Here is a 16,837-nt window from a genome sequence, read left to right on the forward strand (position 1 = left end):
AATTGAGTCTTCCCATATACAATCTGTAACCCGACTAAAGACTCAACGAATGATTAATGGCCTTCCAGTCCGATCTTTGCAGCTACTAGATCGTCTTTACTAATTTTCACCAAGACATTATATATTCTGAAAGCAGATCGAGGTTTTAGGTTTGAAAGCAGATTGTGTTTGGTAGATGATAAACAAGTTAGGTGTTTCTGCCCAAAATCTGAAGTTCAGGTAATGTGCCTCTTCCTGGCGGACTACCATATCATTGACTCTGTCTAATAAACGTTTTCTTTATAATCTGTTATCGTTAAATTATCGTTATTATCAGTTAATAGACTTGAAGTCTATTATTCTATATTATTCTATAATTCTATTATTCCTTAGTATTCTAAATTATTCTATATCATTCTATATTCTATTATTGAAGTCCTTATTCTAATTCAAAATCCTATTTTAGGTGCGGGTTACTGCATGTTACCTTATGCTTAGATAAAATAATACGCGTATTATAAACAAGAAATAATACACATATGATGCAAAAGCATTTATTATACTTTATATTCTTATTTAGCGTTATGAAGTCTTTCTGTTTACTAATACTGCTAGGTTGCCAGATACTGCTAGCAGTCACTGCTAGGTCGGTGCTAGAATCTTATTTAAATTCATTAAATAGACGAATTATTTAAATAGAATCTTATTAAATTTCTAGAATCTTGTTTTACATCGGCTATTGGTCAAGCTAGAAAAAAAAAACAAAAAAAACTAGAGTTGCAAATACTGTTAAGGAAATTTAAAAACATCCTATGAAATAAGTAAAGGGTCATCCACAGACAAAGGGAAGAAAGTTTCTTCTTCTTCTTCTATTTAACGGCAGGCGGGCTTTTCAGTAAAACCATTCAGCCCTTTTCCTTTTGCTTCACTCTGTGGGCTACAGAGCTACTGGCTTGATTGGCTCATATTTATTCGATATATTCAGATATCTTTCAGCAGATCTTTTGACTCTAGGAGTTCAAATATAAGTTGATAGATGTCGATTTCTATGCTCTGTGTGCAGGTATAGTTGGCTAGGCTTTTGGCTGATAGTGGGATTTTGTGGTGTTTGAAGTATTTTAACAGTTTAGAAAGCAAGGTATGTTGTGCAGACGTCAGCATATTACATTCAAATAGGCAATGGTCAATTGTTTCATTATTCATATTACAATGCCTGCAAAGAGGGGACAGGGGAATTGAACCACTTGAACTAGAAAGCTTATATGAGAATGCAAGGAAATTTCGTCCATTTGTTCCAGAACGAATTCTATGATAAATTTTAGTAAGATACTTATTGGGAAAGGGGGAAAGGATAGGATTAATCTTATTAAAATTAATATCTAATAGCCTCCATCGGTAAATATCTCTAATTGGGATTGATCTCCCACTTGGCTGGTCAATATTTATAGCATTTTTTGCTATTTCATCAACCTGATAATTACCACTTATGCTAGAGTGGCTAGGAAGGTACTGAAAATAAGTTTTTATGCCATTTGAAGCAAGATTATCAATAATACTGAGACAATGATAAGTGTCAATGTCCAACTTATATTGAGGAGCTGAGGCCAGCAACTCAAGGCTTGATAAAGAGTCAGAATAGATGATAATATTATTCGAATTTTCAATCAAAGATTGGTTTTGCTTAAGGTGTTCTAATGCCATGATTATGGCATTTAACTCAGCAGACATTATTGATAAATTATTAAATAATCTCTCACCCATTGCAATTTTCAGGTGAGGAAGGAAAACACCAATTGCAACCTTCTCTTTCATTTTTGACCCATCAACAAATATTTGGAAGTGATTTTTATAGGCAATTGTATTAAGTTCTGCAAATTTTTTCTGAACAAAAGCAATTGGGGTTAAATCTTGATTCCATTTTGAAAATTCAGTATTTATTATGGGAAATGACCAATTCCATGGAGGGGATTGGGGGAAAGTAGGTGCAATAGACTTTGCTGGTACAGGGAACTTCTTTTGAATATTGGCATACTCATCTGCAATACCTCTATACATGGCTGGATTTCTTAACCAATTATGTAATTTGTGTGATCTATTTGATTAAATTTTTTTAAGATTTTTTATCAAGAGAAAGCTACGCCTCTCACTTATTGTTGTTAATCCGCTCTACATAAGCAGAAACTTGCTGCTTGTGGGTTTCCTAAGACCAAATATGAGACGTATTATATCATTTGGTGTTGTTTCAATTTTTTGCATCTGGGTCTTTGCACAAGCACCATAGACATTGAGCCCATAATCAATATGGGGTCTTATATGGGATTTATAAAATTGGAGTAAAGTTTTCTCCTTACAACCCCAGGGTGTGGAAAGAAGTCTTTTTAGTATATTTGCTTTTCTATAGCATTTTTTTATTGTGTTTGAAATGTGGAGGTGGAAATTAAGTTTTTGGTCAAGCATAAGACCTAGGTAATTGATATTATTATCTTCTGGAATAGTTTTTTATTTAGAGTTAGTTTTGCATTAACATGGTTTCGCTTCCGGTGAAATTGGATTATTTTTGACTTGGTGGGTGAAATGGGTAAATCTGAATGTTGAGAGAATTTTTCAAACTGGAAAAGTGACTTTTGCAGATTTGACTGTGCTATCTAAAAGCTGTTGACAGATGACCATAGCACCAGATCATCAGCATATTGTAGATTCGTGTGGGGTAGGTTCATGTCCCAGAGATATAGGGCAAATAGGAGGCAACTGAGGACTGCTCCCTGAGGTAGGCCTTTGGATATTGTCTTTTGGGGTGAAGAGACGGAACCAAGACAGACAATGAAACTTCGCACTTCTATGAAGGATTTAATAAAGGATAATAGCTTAGGAGGTACTCCAAGGTTTGCAAGTTTATTTAAAAGGATTTGGTGGTTTACATTGTCATATGCTCCTTCAAAATCTAGGAAAGCTGCCACTAGGATATTATTTTTTGACAAAGATTCATTTATTGCATTTGTTAGCAAAATGAAAGCATCTGTTGAGGAGTGGTATTTCCTGAATCAAGTTTGAGTGTGTGGGATCATGTTATTTTTCTCAACAAACCAGAGGAGTCTGTGATAAATCATTTTCTCCATTATTTTCCCCATCACAGGTGTAATCATTATGGGCCTATAAGACTCAGGGTTATCTTTTGGTTTATTTTTCTTTAGGATTGGTAGGAGGGACGAACATTTCCATATATTGGGGAACCTAGAAGATGCCCAAGCGTGATTATAACAATTTAGCAGCTCGTGTTTGTATGAAGGTGTGAGATTCTTTATCCATGTAGGGTGTATATTGTCACAGCTGCAGCTAGTTTTGGACCTAATATGATGTATTGCATTATTCAATTCCTGGATTGAAAATGGATTAGTTATGTACTCGGATCCTGGGCGCGGTTGGTAACTAGGGTTCATAGGAATTGTGGACAGTTAGCTGTGATTATTTGATGTTAGCTTATTAACAAAAAGAGTTGCAAATAGGTTAGCCTTTTCAATATCATTGTCATAATGGGTATTATTATGTATAAGCTCATACAGGAGTGGGTTGGGAGAAATCTTTTTCCCACAGATGTGGCTTATGAATTTATGTATAACTGGCTCATGTATTTCTCTGTAGAGATTATATGCAAAATTATTCCAGTATTTATATTTAGCATCTATTATAGTCCTTTTTAAATTAGATTCTGCTTGTAATTTTTTTATATATGTGGTAGGTGTTGGTTTTTTTATGAATTCTGTCCTAGCTGCCTTTTTTATCCTCCATTTATTTAGGCACTCATTTGTCCACCATGCTTTAGGAATTTGTTTAGGGAATGTTTTCTTAGGTGTTGTCCTGGGGATAGCATGATTATAGACTCATAGACTCATAGACTCATTTATTTATAAACAACTATCGTAGCCATGGCCGAAGCCCCGACTAAATGGCGCTGTTTAGTACATTGCATAAAACTGGGCACTGGCGGTTTAAATAACTGACAAAAAAAAGGACGAATGAATTGCTGTGACGGGTTTTTTGACACTTTGGCGGCACTAGTTGGTTTTTATGGCGGGTGTTGGCGGTGATAGGTGCAGGTGGGGGAAGCAACGAACGGTGTTTCTGGGACGAAAGAAGGGACTGCCCAAAATTACACATTAACTGTAAGCGCCTATCACGCAACGTTGGCAGTCGTAAGGTACTAAGGGCAGCCTCATAAGAGTTGTATTTCGGGCCTAGTATCACTTTCACTGCCCGTTTTTGAATGGCTTCCAGATCTTCACTTAGGTGTTCAATATTATGAGCCTGAGGGCCCCACACAGGACACGCATATTCAAGGATTGGGCGCACATACGTGACGTAAACCGTCTTCAGCTGACTTTGTGAGAAACCCAATCGGCGCAAGGTAATTAGCGACTGTAATGCGCAACTACCTTTTTCACCAGACCGGCGATGTGCGCGCTAAATGAACAGTCGTCACTGAAAGTAACCCCGAGAATCACTGAGGTTGAGGTAGTAGGGTACCAAGGAACCGGGCATGAGAGGTCACGCTTAAGCGGATTAAACCTCATGACTTTTGTTTTATTCATATTAAGCTGGAGGTCATTAATGCTACACGCCTCGAGAAAGGAGTTCCTGATCTCACTGCTGAACTGGGGATACACGTCTGACTTTTCAGCAAGATATTTCAGAAGTAGGGAGAGATCGTCCACGTATTTGAATCTGTCTTCAAACTCGAGGATAATGTAGTTAATTACCGCTGAAAACAAAAGAGCTGCCAGCTTAGTGCCTTGTGGTGCGCCACACGTTAGTTCAGCCCACTCAGAGTTTAAGTCACTAGGGAAGAGAGCATAGACACACTGACAGCGGTTACGCAGGAAGTCAACAACTAAGAGCAAAATATGCTTCCTAGCGCCCATCTTTTTGAGGCTATTTGCTGCTGTATAGTGGCGGATCGAGTCAAAAGCCTTACGATAGTCGACTAAAAGCAGGTCAACGAGGCTACTGCCTTTGTCCAACCACTCGGTAATCAGGTGGTAGAGACGTACTAGATAATGCGTCGTACTACTCCCTTTCAAGCAGCCGTACTGAAACGGATCTAGGGCTGGCTGAACTTGGGCTAGGAGCTCTCTATAAATAAAAGATTCAGTCACTTTAGCCATATTAGGCGTAATAGAAATCGGACGAAGCTGATTGCAGGACTTCGGGTCTTTGACTTTAGGTAAGACGCGGACGTAGGCTTTTTCCAAGCACTCGGGAATTTGTGCTCCTTGAACGACTGATTGATCACTGATGAGAGTGGTTTTGCTAAAAACATAGAATATTCTCTTAAAAGTTTAACTGGCAATTCTCCTGGGTAAGAAGCACAGTTGCTTTTTAACTTTTGAAGTTCTTTATACACCGCGAACTCGGATACTTCAACGATTGTATCTTCAGAGACGTCAGCAATGAGGGCTTCGATTTCGGCTTCGGTGAAGGACGGGTGAGTAGTACAGATTGAAGTGAAAAAGGCGTTCACTTCGGCTGATTTTATCAGCGTTTTGTCGTCTTTCTGTATCTTAATTTCACTGGTGGTACGTTTACCGGTAAGCCGCTTGACTTCAGAGTGCCACCTACGGGGCTCACCTTGAAGGAGAGGCGAGACTTTGTCATGAACGTACCTTTTCTGCGCTGCTCGTAACAGTTTAACAATGCGGTTACGAAGTTTATTTGCTTGAACAATATCCCCACTGCGATGTAACTGGCAGCGAGTTAAGATAAGCTTCTTTAGATCGGGTGTTACCCAAGGTTTGTCAGTATCACTAACAGTTATTTTTTTCTCAGGGAAATGTTCGTGATATTTACATGACAGCAAAGAGTTGAAAGTATCAACTTTCTGGTCGATATCTGTCATAGAGCAAATCTCATCAAAGTCAAACGTCCCAATCCACTGTCCAAAGGAACGAATTGCCTCTTTAGTCATAGGTCGAGTGGTAATTTTTACTTTACGTGGTGCTGGAAGGCCAACTTTGGCCTTCCAAAGAAGTGTGTTATGGTCAGAGTTATGCAACGGACCGAGAGAGAAGGGTACTTCGTAATAATCGGGAATGTTCGTGAAAATAAGATCTAATATACTACCACTGACGTGAGTAGGGATTGAGACAACTTGCTTGAGGTCAAGCATGCTGGAGACCCATGCCTTATTAGTCTGATTGAAATCACCAGCGATTACAAAAGCAGGCGCTGCGTGGCTGCGGCGTAGGTCATCAGTGCAGTTTTGGATATACTGGATCAGTTCTTTCCTATTCTTTGCACTTTCGGGGTAATAAACTGCAGCTACAACCAAGCACGAATATCGCTTTGATAGGCGCTTTGGTTTGCATTCGACCCAAATTACTTCATGGCATGATTCACTGGGCTGACTTAGTAATTTACAAGGTAAGTCTTCCCGAAAGTACAGTCCGACCCCACCGCCTCGTCGGTTAATCCCTCGGTCGCGTCTCGTATTAAAAAAACACTTGTACCCCTTGATATGCCCGGTTTCATCGTTAATATCCCAACATTCTGTGATAACAGCAATGGGGGAACTCGTCTGTTTGAGAACTACTTCAAGTTCGTCGGTTTTATTGTTTAGTGATCGGGCATTACATACTAGGATATTGGGAAGTCTGCACTTCGACAAGAAATACTCAGGTGTTAGGGGGGGTGGGGTACTTGACAGTGACGATACTGGGTCAGCGTACCACGGACGAAGCGAAGGAGGGATTTCACTAGGAGGGATGCAGTTAACTACTGTCAGAATACGTTCCCTTGCTGTACTGAGAGACCTCGCTCTGTTGTTAGAAACGAGAACAGGGATAGCACAATTTTTATTTCTTTGGCCTCCTCTTTTCCCTCTGTGGCTACGCTTGGATCGCTGTTGACTTGGATTGGCATCTGGCGGCTTTCTCAACAGTCGAAAGAGCCTTAAGTTAATGAAAATAAATGGCGCCACTGTCAGACGAGATGAATTCAGTTCGTATAAATCAGCTTTTCCGTACTTTAATGCCATCGTTATTGCACTAATGGAAACTATGACAGTCAAATTTTCAATTATTCATACCACCACAGCAGAAAAGAAACCATGAGAAAATTCACAAATAAAGCTATACTTGTAAGACGCTCAGGCTGCTATTTGAGCGCTCTGGAACGCCATCTCCAATTAAACTCCAAATTACAAAATAGATGGCGCCACTGTCAGCGAGATGAATTCAGTTCGTATAAGTCAGCTTTTCAGTTCTTTAATACCATCATTAGTGCACTAATGGAAACTAGGAAAGTCAAATTTTCGATTACTTACACCATCACAGCAGAAAAACCACGAGAAAATTCACAAATCAAGCTATAATTGGACGACGCTCAGGCTGCTACTTGAGCGCTCTAAACGCCATCTCTCAAAGCATTATATCTCAAAGCAAGATTAGCAGTATTTATTAGTAAAGATGTCAAGGCTTCAGCATGTGTTTCAACTGTTGTGTTAGAAATGCATGAACTTTGGGTGAAACTTGTAATTTCATCATTTAGCTTATTTTGGAAAATAGACCAATTTGCTTTAGTGTTGATATATTTGGAGGTATGAGATGAAGTTTCAGTAGGTTCATTAAGGGAGCAAACTATAGCAAAGTGGTCTGTACATAGACTATCAATTTTATTTATGTAAATTTTGTTCAAAAATTTAAAGACACAATTTGTAGGTCAATTGTGGAGAATTTGCCACTTTTGGGGTTAAAATATGTATTCAGGTTTGGAGGGGTAGCAACAGCTAATTCATTATTATTTGAAGTCATTTGCTCAATAAATTTACCAGCTTTATTTGCTGGTTTATTCCCCCACAAAAGGCTGTGGGCATTGAAATCACCACAAATAATGATATTTTTTAACATATTAGAATTATTTATATAATTAAAGAAATCCTTGGCATCTGTAGTTTGGCCATTAGGGTTATAAAAGCTTATTATGTAGGTTTTTGAATTATTCAGCCAAACACTTATACCAATTACATCAACATCATTTGCAAAATCTGGAAAATTGATGCCACAAAATTTTATATTATTATTAACTAATAAAGCTACACCACCTCCTTTTCTCTCTGAAAATATATCCTTTCTCAGGATAGTATATCCCAGAGACTTAATTTGTTGATTTTGGGTTAAATGAGTTTCCTGGAGGCAAGCAATATTAATGGAATTATTATTCATAAATGTTATTAGTTCATTTAGCTTATAATCTGTGAGTGATCTTACATTCCATTAGAGTATTGATAAATGTTGTGTTGTTGATTTATTCTCCATCTGACTGTGTATGTATGTTCAGCTTTGTTAACAGTAAAGCAAGATCTTTTTTGCTTGAATGAGCATGTCATCAGGGATGTAGATTTTTGACAATTCTGCAATGCTTTTTGTTTTCTGTAGTTGATGTATATTCATGGCCTGAACTGCATTACAGTTTAGAATGAATAAGCATATATTTGGGGATTGCATTTTTGGTAGTGCATCCTGTTTGTTGGCTAAGGGATTGATTCCTGGTAGTGTTTCTGCTTTGTTTCTTCTAGGGAGGAAGGGACAGGCTTCCCTCATCTCACTGGAAAACGAGACTTGCTGGCTTGGTGATTCCTTCTGATAGGGATTTGAGCTGGGGTGCTTTGAAGATATTGTTTCGTATGGGGTGCTAGATGCATTTGGGGCATTTGACATAGGGGTTTTGGTTGGTTTCATTACAGGCTTTATCTGGTATTTTTGGGCAGCATTTGCTTCCATTGCTGCAAAGGGGTATGGGATGACCTTCTCTGTTGATATTTGGAGTGTTAGAGCTCTTTTCTTGTATGCAGGGCATAATGATTTATTTGTAGATTCATGTGGGCCGCTGCAATTGATGCATTTAGGCTGGGTGCTGTTGCAAGTTGTCAGCTCTTTAGGATGGAAAGATTTACAATTACTACACTCTTGGAGAATTTCATTGCATTTGTTTGTCGTGTGTCCCAGTTTGAAACACTTCTGACACTGAATAGGCTTAGGTTTGTATTCCTTGTGTGGTTTGATTTGCCCAAATAGGAATAATTTTTCTGGGATATCAATTTTATCCTTTAGTGTGAATAAGAAGGATCTACTAGTTTTTAGGCCAGTAGAGTTAGGTTTTCCAAGTTGGGTAACATCCTCAACTGGGATTGTGTTACCAGCCCTATCTGAGAAGCCTTCTTTTAACTCCTGAGTAGATATCTCTGGGGGAACATTATAAACTACAATTTTTGTAGGTGATTGTTTTGGGTTCCAATTAGATGCAATAATTGGGATATTCAGAAGGGATTTAAGGTTAATTATTGTATCTGCTGATTTCTGATCTTCTACAGCTATTAGCAGAGATCCATCACGGTTAATATTAAGAGAGAACATTGATTTTAGCAATTTAAAAATTGCAACTCTTATTGCAGTGATCATTCTTATTTCAAAGGGGGTAGTGGGAGTAATTTTAAGGTAAATTCCTAAGTTTTTGGAGGGAGGATCCAGGGCAGGGAGAGGGAAAATGCTTTTAATTGGAGAGATTTTTTTTCTTTTTTTAGAGCTCTAGAAGGGACCTCATGAAACCCATTATCATCATTTATGTTTGCATTAGGATCTACAGTTACCATTGCCCTATTCTCCGAATTGGAGCTATCATTAGAACTTTCAGATAATGTGCTTGACCAGCCAGGATGGGTATCTTGCACTATTGAATTTGATTTGGGACCTGGGGGGATGTTTTTCTTTTGAGGACTTCTTAAAAATTCCTATTGGAAAAATCTTTAAACATAAATATAACACAAAAAAAAGAAGGGCAAATAGATTATATAAAACCGTCTGCACTATACTATGGGGAGAATAAACACCACAGTATAGCCCTGAGGATGACTTGAGCAGGATAGGTTTGGTACAACTGCTGATTAGAAGCGATAATAATCACAAGATAATATGTTTCGATTTTCTTATAAGGTTGCTGTTGTGTTGCTGATTAAGATTTCTTCTTCTTCTTTCTTCTTCTTCTTCAATTATAGGCTTCGGATGAATCCATTTAACCCCTGGAAAAAAAAAATGATCAAATGAAAAAATGATCTTCCTTTTGATCAAATAGAACTAACTAGAACTTGTCCAAGCTTACTGTTTAATGAGAATGCCATCTATTACAATTATACACAGAGTAGAAAAGTTCTTTTTAGTATTTATGATGCCATATGTAATGATATAATCTGTTTCACTTGTCGTTTTAGTTTTTTTTGTTTTTTTTTAACGCTACACCCTATTCTTTTTATTCGTGTACTGCATTCTAACGAAAACAGTTACCACGGCCTAAACTGAAGCTAGGTCCATCACAATATCAGTATCTTCTTGGGGGCGTTAGAAGCTAGTAATCTACTTTTCCTGTTGCTTTTTTACTTTCACAGAACGCACTAAGGATTTAACCACGCTGATATGAAATTCAGGGAGGATTTTGAAAATATCTTGTCTATCCGCTGGATAGAGCTATAAAGCTACCGTGAGCTACTCTGCTATAAAGAAAAAAAAAATTAGTCTCAATGTACAGTAATTTGAAATACCATTCCAAAAGCTCTATTGCTCTGATCGTAATTGTAGGTCTTCGCCATTACATTAAGTACAATTATATCAACCCTGTAGTTGCATAAATATGAAGAAGCTTAAATTAATTGTTTGATTTCGAATATTTGAACCACCAATCATTAAAATCATTAAATTTATATTTTAAATCGAGAATTTAATTTCGAAAATTATGATTTTAATATATTTATAAATTCAAAGAAATCTGGTAATAAATTTAAAACCAAATGCCACAAATGATATGATTATAATAAATACTGTAATGATTTAACCAATAAAAGCAGGTGTGTCACTAGTCAAAATGTTTTGGAGAGAGACATCAACGGCTAGTTGAAAGACTTTCTGACCTATTACGGATCGAGATATCGAAAAAATTCGAAAAATTGCCATAAAATTGCTTTGAATAAATGAACGTCCAAACGGGGATAAGCCCATTTAATAGACAGTGAAAACAGATATAAAAGTCTAGATATTTCGATCACATATACCACGATCGTCATCAGCAGATATACTAAAGCATTAAAATTAACACATATTTATACAGGATAAAATAATTACTCCGGTACTTTCACTAAATTCGTCTGAGAGGGTTCATTAACAGGGTTCATCCAAAGTCTTGAGTTGTAAATTTTCTTCTTTAATATTGCCTAAATGTAAGTTGAATTTTTAATGAAGGTAGTACACTCTTCTTCTTCTTCTAATTGCAAAAGGAATGTTTTCGAATTTATAGTTATGTACTTGACTGGTCACATTTCCCTATATACACTACGTATTTTTGACGTAGTATCCATACTTCTGTATATATTTTCAATGTCAAATTAACGAACTTATCTTCATTTGAACATTTATTTGTTCGTCATAGACAGACAGTGGGGTATTAGAAAAAAATACTTAATTTAAGGTATTACGTTGACAATAAAAGCGTTTTGCTGCTTTGTCAATTTAGCGCACCCAATTTTTTACTGCCTGAATGAGCAGATCGAGAGAGGTTTCTTCTCTTCCCTACTCTTCCCTTTGTAACGCCTTTGCACAAATCCATAAGAACGGCTTGAAAAGTAAAAACTCTAAGAAAAAAAGAAAAGAAAAAGAGGATGTGCAATAAAAAGTATGTAAAACATTAGTATAAATGAAATAGTTGAATCGATAAAATATTTTGTGTCATATACCTCGTAAACGGACACTAAAAGATGAAGTCTATGAGGGGAGTCTCCCTCTCCATTAATATCGTGTTAAACAGATTTCAACAATCTGTACTTGTAAAATTCTTATATGAGAATCACACTTTTCTTTAAAACCAGAAGTCTGTATCCAAAAATAAATAAGCCAAAGAATGTTTTGGCCAAATGATCCCTAACATCCATCCGACCTATCGGTAGAACGTAGTTTTGCAAAGGCTTTGCGTAAGGTTTTGCCAAGGCTATTTATTCTAGGATTCAAGCAACTGCAATTGCCCAAGCCTTGCAGGAAGCTGGTTTTCTTGAATGCCTCACGAATCAAGAGTTTACTGACTCTCTAGCACTGTATAGACCGATTGCTAGCCGTTCGCTGAAGAATAAGCTGAAATCGGAAGTTATGACCGTTGAGACAGCCGGAAAAGATGAGCCTCAATGGGTAAGGCAGATACTAGAAGGGAATGCTAGCAGAGCTTCGATTGGTAAGCCAAATAGCATTCTGTATTTAAATGTATGTAGCTCATATGTAAATTGGATTTACTTTAAGAAGAAATGACAAGGGACGTGAAAAGAAAATGAATTGCTTGTTTTGGTAATGATATACCAACCATCTTCTGGGCTAAAACTGATGATTTATTTCTATTATTTATTAAAGGTTTGAGTAAGACCGTTTTCAGGATTTTGTTTGGGGAGTTACAATGAAAAATTTAAACACAGCAAAAAAGTGTTTATACTCATTTTTGTCACTTTTTCCACTCAAACAAAAATTTAGGTGAGGGGTGGGCAATCGGATGACACTCCCCCACTCTCCCTTGAATACGCCCCTGGATTTGAGTGTAGAGAATGTGTTTACGTTCATTTCAATACTAAGTTCTAAATTAGCTTAAAAAGAAAAGTTCTCTTTAGCTCATATAATTCATTTAGCAAATCCTGATTTGTTGTTATACAAATGGATTATATGACTTTCCAATATGCGTGCTTGTGCTTATTGATACACATTGGTGCTTAACCTTCATGCTTAACTTTAATCTAAATTTTATTGGCGAGAGTTTAAGGAAAATACCTTATTCAGTTGTTAAGATTGTATACTTCGTTAAAAGTCATACACCTTACTAAGGGAGCGCCAAGGGGTAACAGTCTCTTCAATTTTTCTCTGGAATTAATATTTTAATATGCGTTTATCCTCCTTGTCTCAATATTTTTATCCTTTGGGCTATTATATGCAGGTAAATGGTATTTTGTTCCTTAGGATTAATAAAAAAAAACTTTTTCACAAAATAAGTTTTTCAAAAAAAGTAAAGAACTCCATTAAACCAAGAATGAACTAAAATAGAATCAAATAATCTACCAAGCATACAACTACCACCAGGGGCGTCCCAAGACTCATTTCATGGGGGGGGGGGCGATCTTCGTAAATTGTACCGAAGCGCTACCTGATTTATGGCGAATTTTGAGCAGAAATCAAGAATTTTGCTAAATTTCGGTCAATTTTGCAAAATTTCTGCCAAAATTTTTGCCGTCGGTGAAAATTTTACGGAATGCCAAAAATATTGGAGGGGGGGCGCGCCCATCCCCGCCCCCCCCCCCTTCCCTCGGGACGCCCCTGACTACCACAAATCCGTATCAATAAATAAATGAAACCCAAAACGAATATAAATTAAATTCAATAACAGAGTCAAACTCAGTCGAGCAGAAATTAAAATGAGTAGGGTTCAAAACCCCTGTGCTTTCTAAAAGCCAGAATATAATTTGTACTTTTATTATTATTTATTTCCAACCCACACTATACAGAGGTATAATACGTGGAGTATCACGAAGAAAAATACATAAAAATGTAACGCAAATGAATATATACCATCAATATATCAAAGAATACCAGTTACAGAGTAACACATAGAATATAAAAGTCACTAAAACAAAAGAGAAATAACATAAAATGAGGGAAAAAGAAGAAGAGAGAAAAAAAAATCACAACTTGCAGAATCTAATAAGCAGTAACATACAGAAATATGGACACAAGCTGTCATTATTATTATCATTATTTTGTTACCATTATTTTGGGTTTCATTTATTTATTGATACTGATTTGCGGTAGTTGTATTATTTGTATGTGGTAGTTGTTTATTTATGGTAGTTGTTTACAGTATGTGGTAGTTGATTATTTGTTTTTATTTTTGTTCATTTTTGGCTTAATGGAGTTCTTTACTTTTTTTTGAAAAACTTATTTTGTGGGAAAAGTTTTTTCAATTATTTTCTGTTAATTTTATATTGACAGTGTTTTTCAGGGAAAAAGAAAATAATAGTTTGAATCTTTCCAGTTTTCCTTTAAGAATTTATAGTTTGGCCTGCTATTTATATGCTGGAGAAACTTTTTCAGCAGTTTTTAACAACATAAACTCTTTTGAAAATCATGACGTTTAGGAGGACCTAAACATTCCCTAAAAGTTTCAACTTAATGCCATTAATGTCGTTAGTTACAGTAACCGTAGAAGCAGCATTAAATGAATGCGCACAGTGTCTTCTGGCTAGCTCAAAATCCACAACCTATGAAGGTATGAAGGTGAAATTTTCAGAGAATTTTTCTGTTGTACGGATGACAACCTGCCATCCGTATGCAGGTTGCCAAAAGGGCATATCAGTAATATCTTAGAAACTGTTTCATGTGTGAAATTAAAAGTTACAACGCTTGTTATGGGGGATGTTGAACTAACCAAAAGACAATGTATGTATCATAATACTAATGCTTCTACTCCTACAATTACTGTTACTATGACTGTTACTGCTACTATTACTACTGCTATTAAAGCTAAGACTACTACTATTAACTTTACTCCTACTGCTACTACTATATTTACTGTCAATAAACCTAAGGGTATTAACGCGAAAATTTTGGGCAATATTGTAACTGTTTTGAAATAAATCGAAAAACACAATGCCCATATAGGTTGTCAGGAGGACGTATCAGCAATGCTTCAGGACCGGTTGATGGTATCAAGGTAAGAATTTCATCGTGCGTTGAAGGGCATGTTGAAAAAAAGGTACTATTTGCATACTGCTACTGCAACTATTGCTACGCATAATTACTGAACTTTTCAACATTGCTGAAAAATTGATGTCTCAAAACTTTGTTTGGATATTTGTTATGGGAAATGATGGGCGTGGGGGGGAGGGAGGTTTCTCTCTAATCACTTTGCCTCTTAAAAAGGGCACTATAACTTCCAATTTAAAATCAAATGAGACCCGTCTGAATTTAATACGACCACCTATTCCATAAAAACCTTATATGCCCCAGGGCATAACTTACAGACCTTGCCCCAAACCCTGGAAGTATTGTTATATGGTCTTTGGACTATTTTAAACAAAATTTCAATTGCACAATTTCAATAAGATGCATTTAGCGAAAAGATGGGTAGTTGGGGGGGGGGGGGTGCTACTTGACAACCATCTCTATTGAATCTTAAAAGGGAACCAGAACTTCCAATTTCAACCAAATGAGCCACCTCTAAAGCTTATACAGCCATCCCTTCCTTAATAACCTTAGATACCCCAGGGGCATAACTTACAACCCTCGTCCTCAGGCTCTGGTGGTTTTTATCAACCTCAAAAGTCTTGATATGTGATATCTGGACTATTTTGAATAAATGGACTGTCTCAAAATATCTATTGGATACATCTCAGGAAAACACGACGTGTTTGTGTATGTGTGTATCTGTGTGTGTGTGTGGGGGGGGTATCTGCGCTTTGATCACTTTGACTCTTAGAAAGGCACTAGAACTTATGATTACGAATCCAATGAGTCCCCTCCAAAGCATATACGACCACCCTTTCTATATAAACCTTATATGCCCCCAGGGCATAATTTACAACGCTTCCCTGAGAGCTGTAGGGGGGGGGGGGTGTATTCCTCAAAAGGAATAATTTCCGAAACCTTCAACTATGATGAATAAAATTGTTATCTCAAAATTTTTATTGGAGGTGTTAAGGTAAATGCTGAGCGTGGAGAGGGGGGGAGGGGGCTTTTTGATCTTAAAGTGACTCTTAAATAGACCACTATAACAATTTCAAATCAAATAAGCCACATCTGATGTTTACACGTCCGCCCATTCAATAAAACCTTATATGCCCTCATAAAATAACTTACAACCCTATCCCCAGGGCGCTGGGGGGTTGTGTCATCCCTAGAGAAATCATTATATTTTCTTTGGACTATTTTGAAAAAATCGATATCTCACAATTTCAATGAGATGCATTTGGTGAAAGGAGAGGTTATAGGAGAGTGGGGGGCTAAATGCCGCCCATCACTTTTGACGCTCAAAAAGGAACTAGAAATTTTAATTGTCAACCAAATGAGCTTCTTCTTCTTTTTCTTTTTTTTTATAGAAAGAAAGGGTTTACTCATTAACAATAAACATAACAAAACCTGAACTAAAGCTGGTTTAGGTAAATAATCACCCACTAGGTCTATATATAAATTAACTTATGAAAGGTGACGACAATTAAACACCAAAAACAAAGACATTGTTTTTGGTGTTCAATTTAAACAACTTAGGAGTTGTTTGACTTCTAAATTTAAATAACCATCCCTTCCATAAAAACCTTAAATATCCCCTGGGCATAACTTACATCCCTTGCCCCTAATCTCTGGGTTTTTTTTCAACCCCAAAATCCTTTTATATGATATTTAGACTATTTTGAATAAAATGGCTATCTCAAAATTTCTATTAGATGCCTTTCGGGACAATACGACATGTATGTGGGGGGGGGGGGGGGGTTAGCTGCCCTCCGATCAATTTGACTTTTAAAAAGAACACTAGAGTACCTGATTACCAATCCAATGAGCTCCCTCCGAAGTTTATATGACCACTCTTTCTATAACGACCTTATATATCCCCAGGGCATAACTTTTAGCCCTTGCCCTGAGGGCTGGGGGGATATGTTATCCTTAGAGACATAATTTCCAGACCTCTTAAATACGTTGAACAAAATGGCTATCCCATAATTTAGTTTGGAAGTGTTTGGGGAAATGATGGGCGTGGGGGGGGGTCATTTGTCCTCTGATGATTGTTGACTAATAAAAAAGGCACT

General features: G+C 36.9%; 1 protein-coding gene across 2 annotated transcripts in view; it reads left to right on the forward strand.

Moving 5' to 3' along the window:
- fab1 (1-phosphatidylinositol 3-phosphate 5-kinase fab1) overlaps positions 1-16,837 on the forward strand; it is a 191,218-nt gene that overhangs the window by 56,787 nt on the left and 117,594 nt on the right. For both annotated transcript variants that reach the window (XM_089097957.1, XM_089097958.1), the window contains exon 7: positions 12,011-12,234. In XM_089097957.1, coding sequence (XP_088954083.1) covers positions 12,011-12,234 — 224 coding nt within the window. The remainder of the gene's footprint in view (positions 1-12,010; positions 12,235-16,837) is intronic.

This window comes from Artemia sp. Qi Xiang Cuo, chromosome 12 (genome assembly GCF_049724085.1).
Source record: "Artemia sp. Qi Xiang Cuo chromosome 12, ASM4972408v1, whole genome shotgun sequence".
Classification (NCBI taxonomy): Eukaryota; Metazoa; Arthropoda; class Branchiopoda; order Anostraca; family Artemiidae; genus Artemia; species Artemia sp. Qi Xiang Cuo.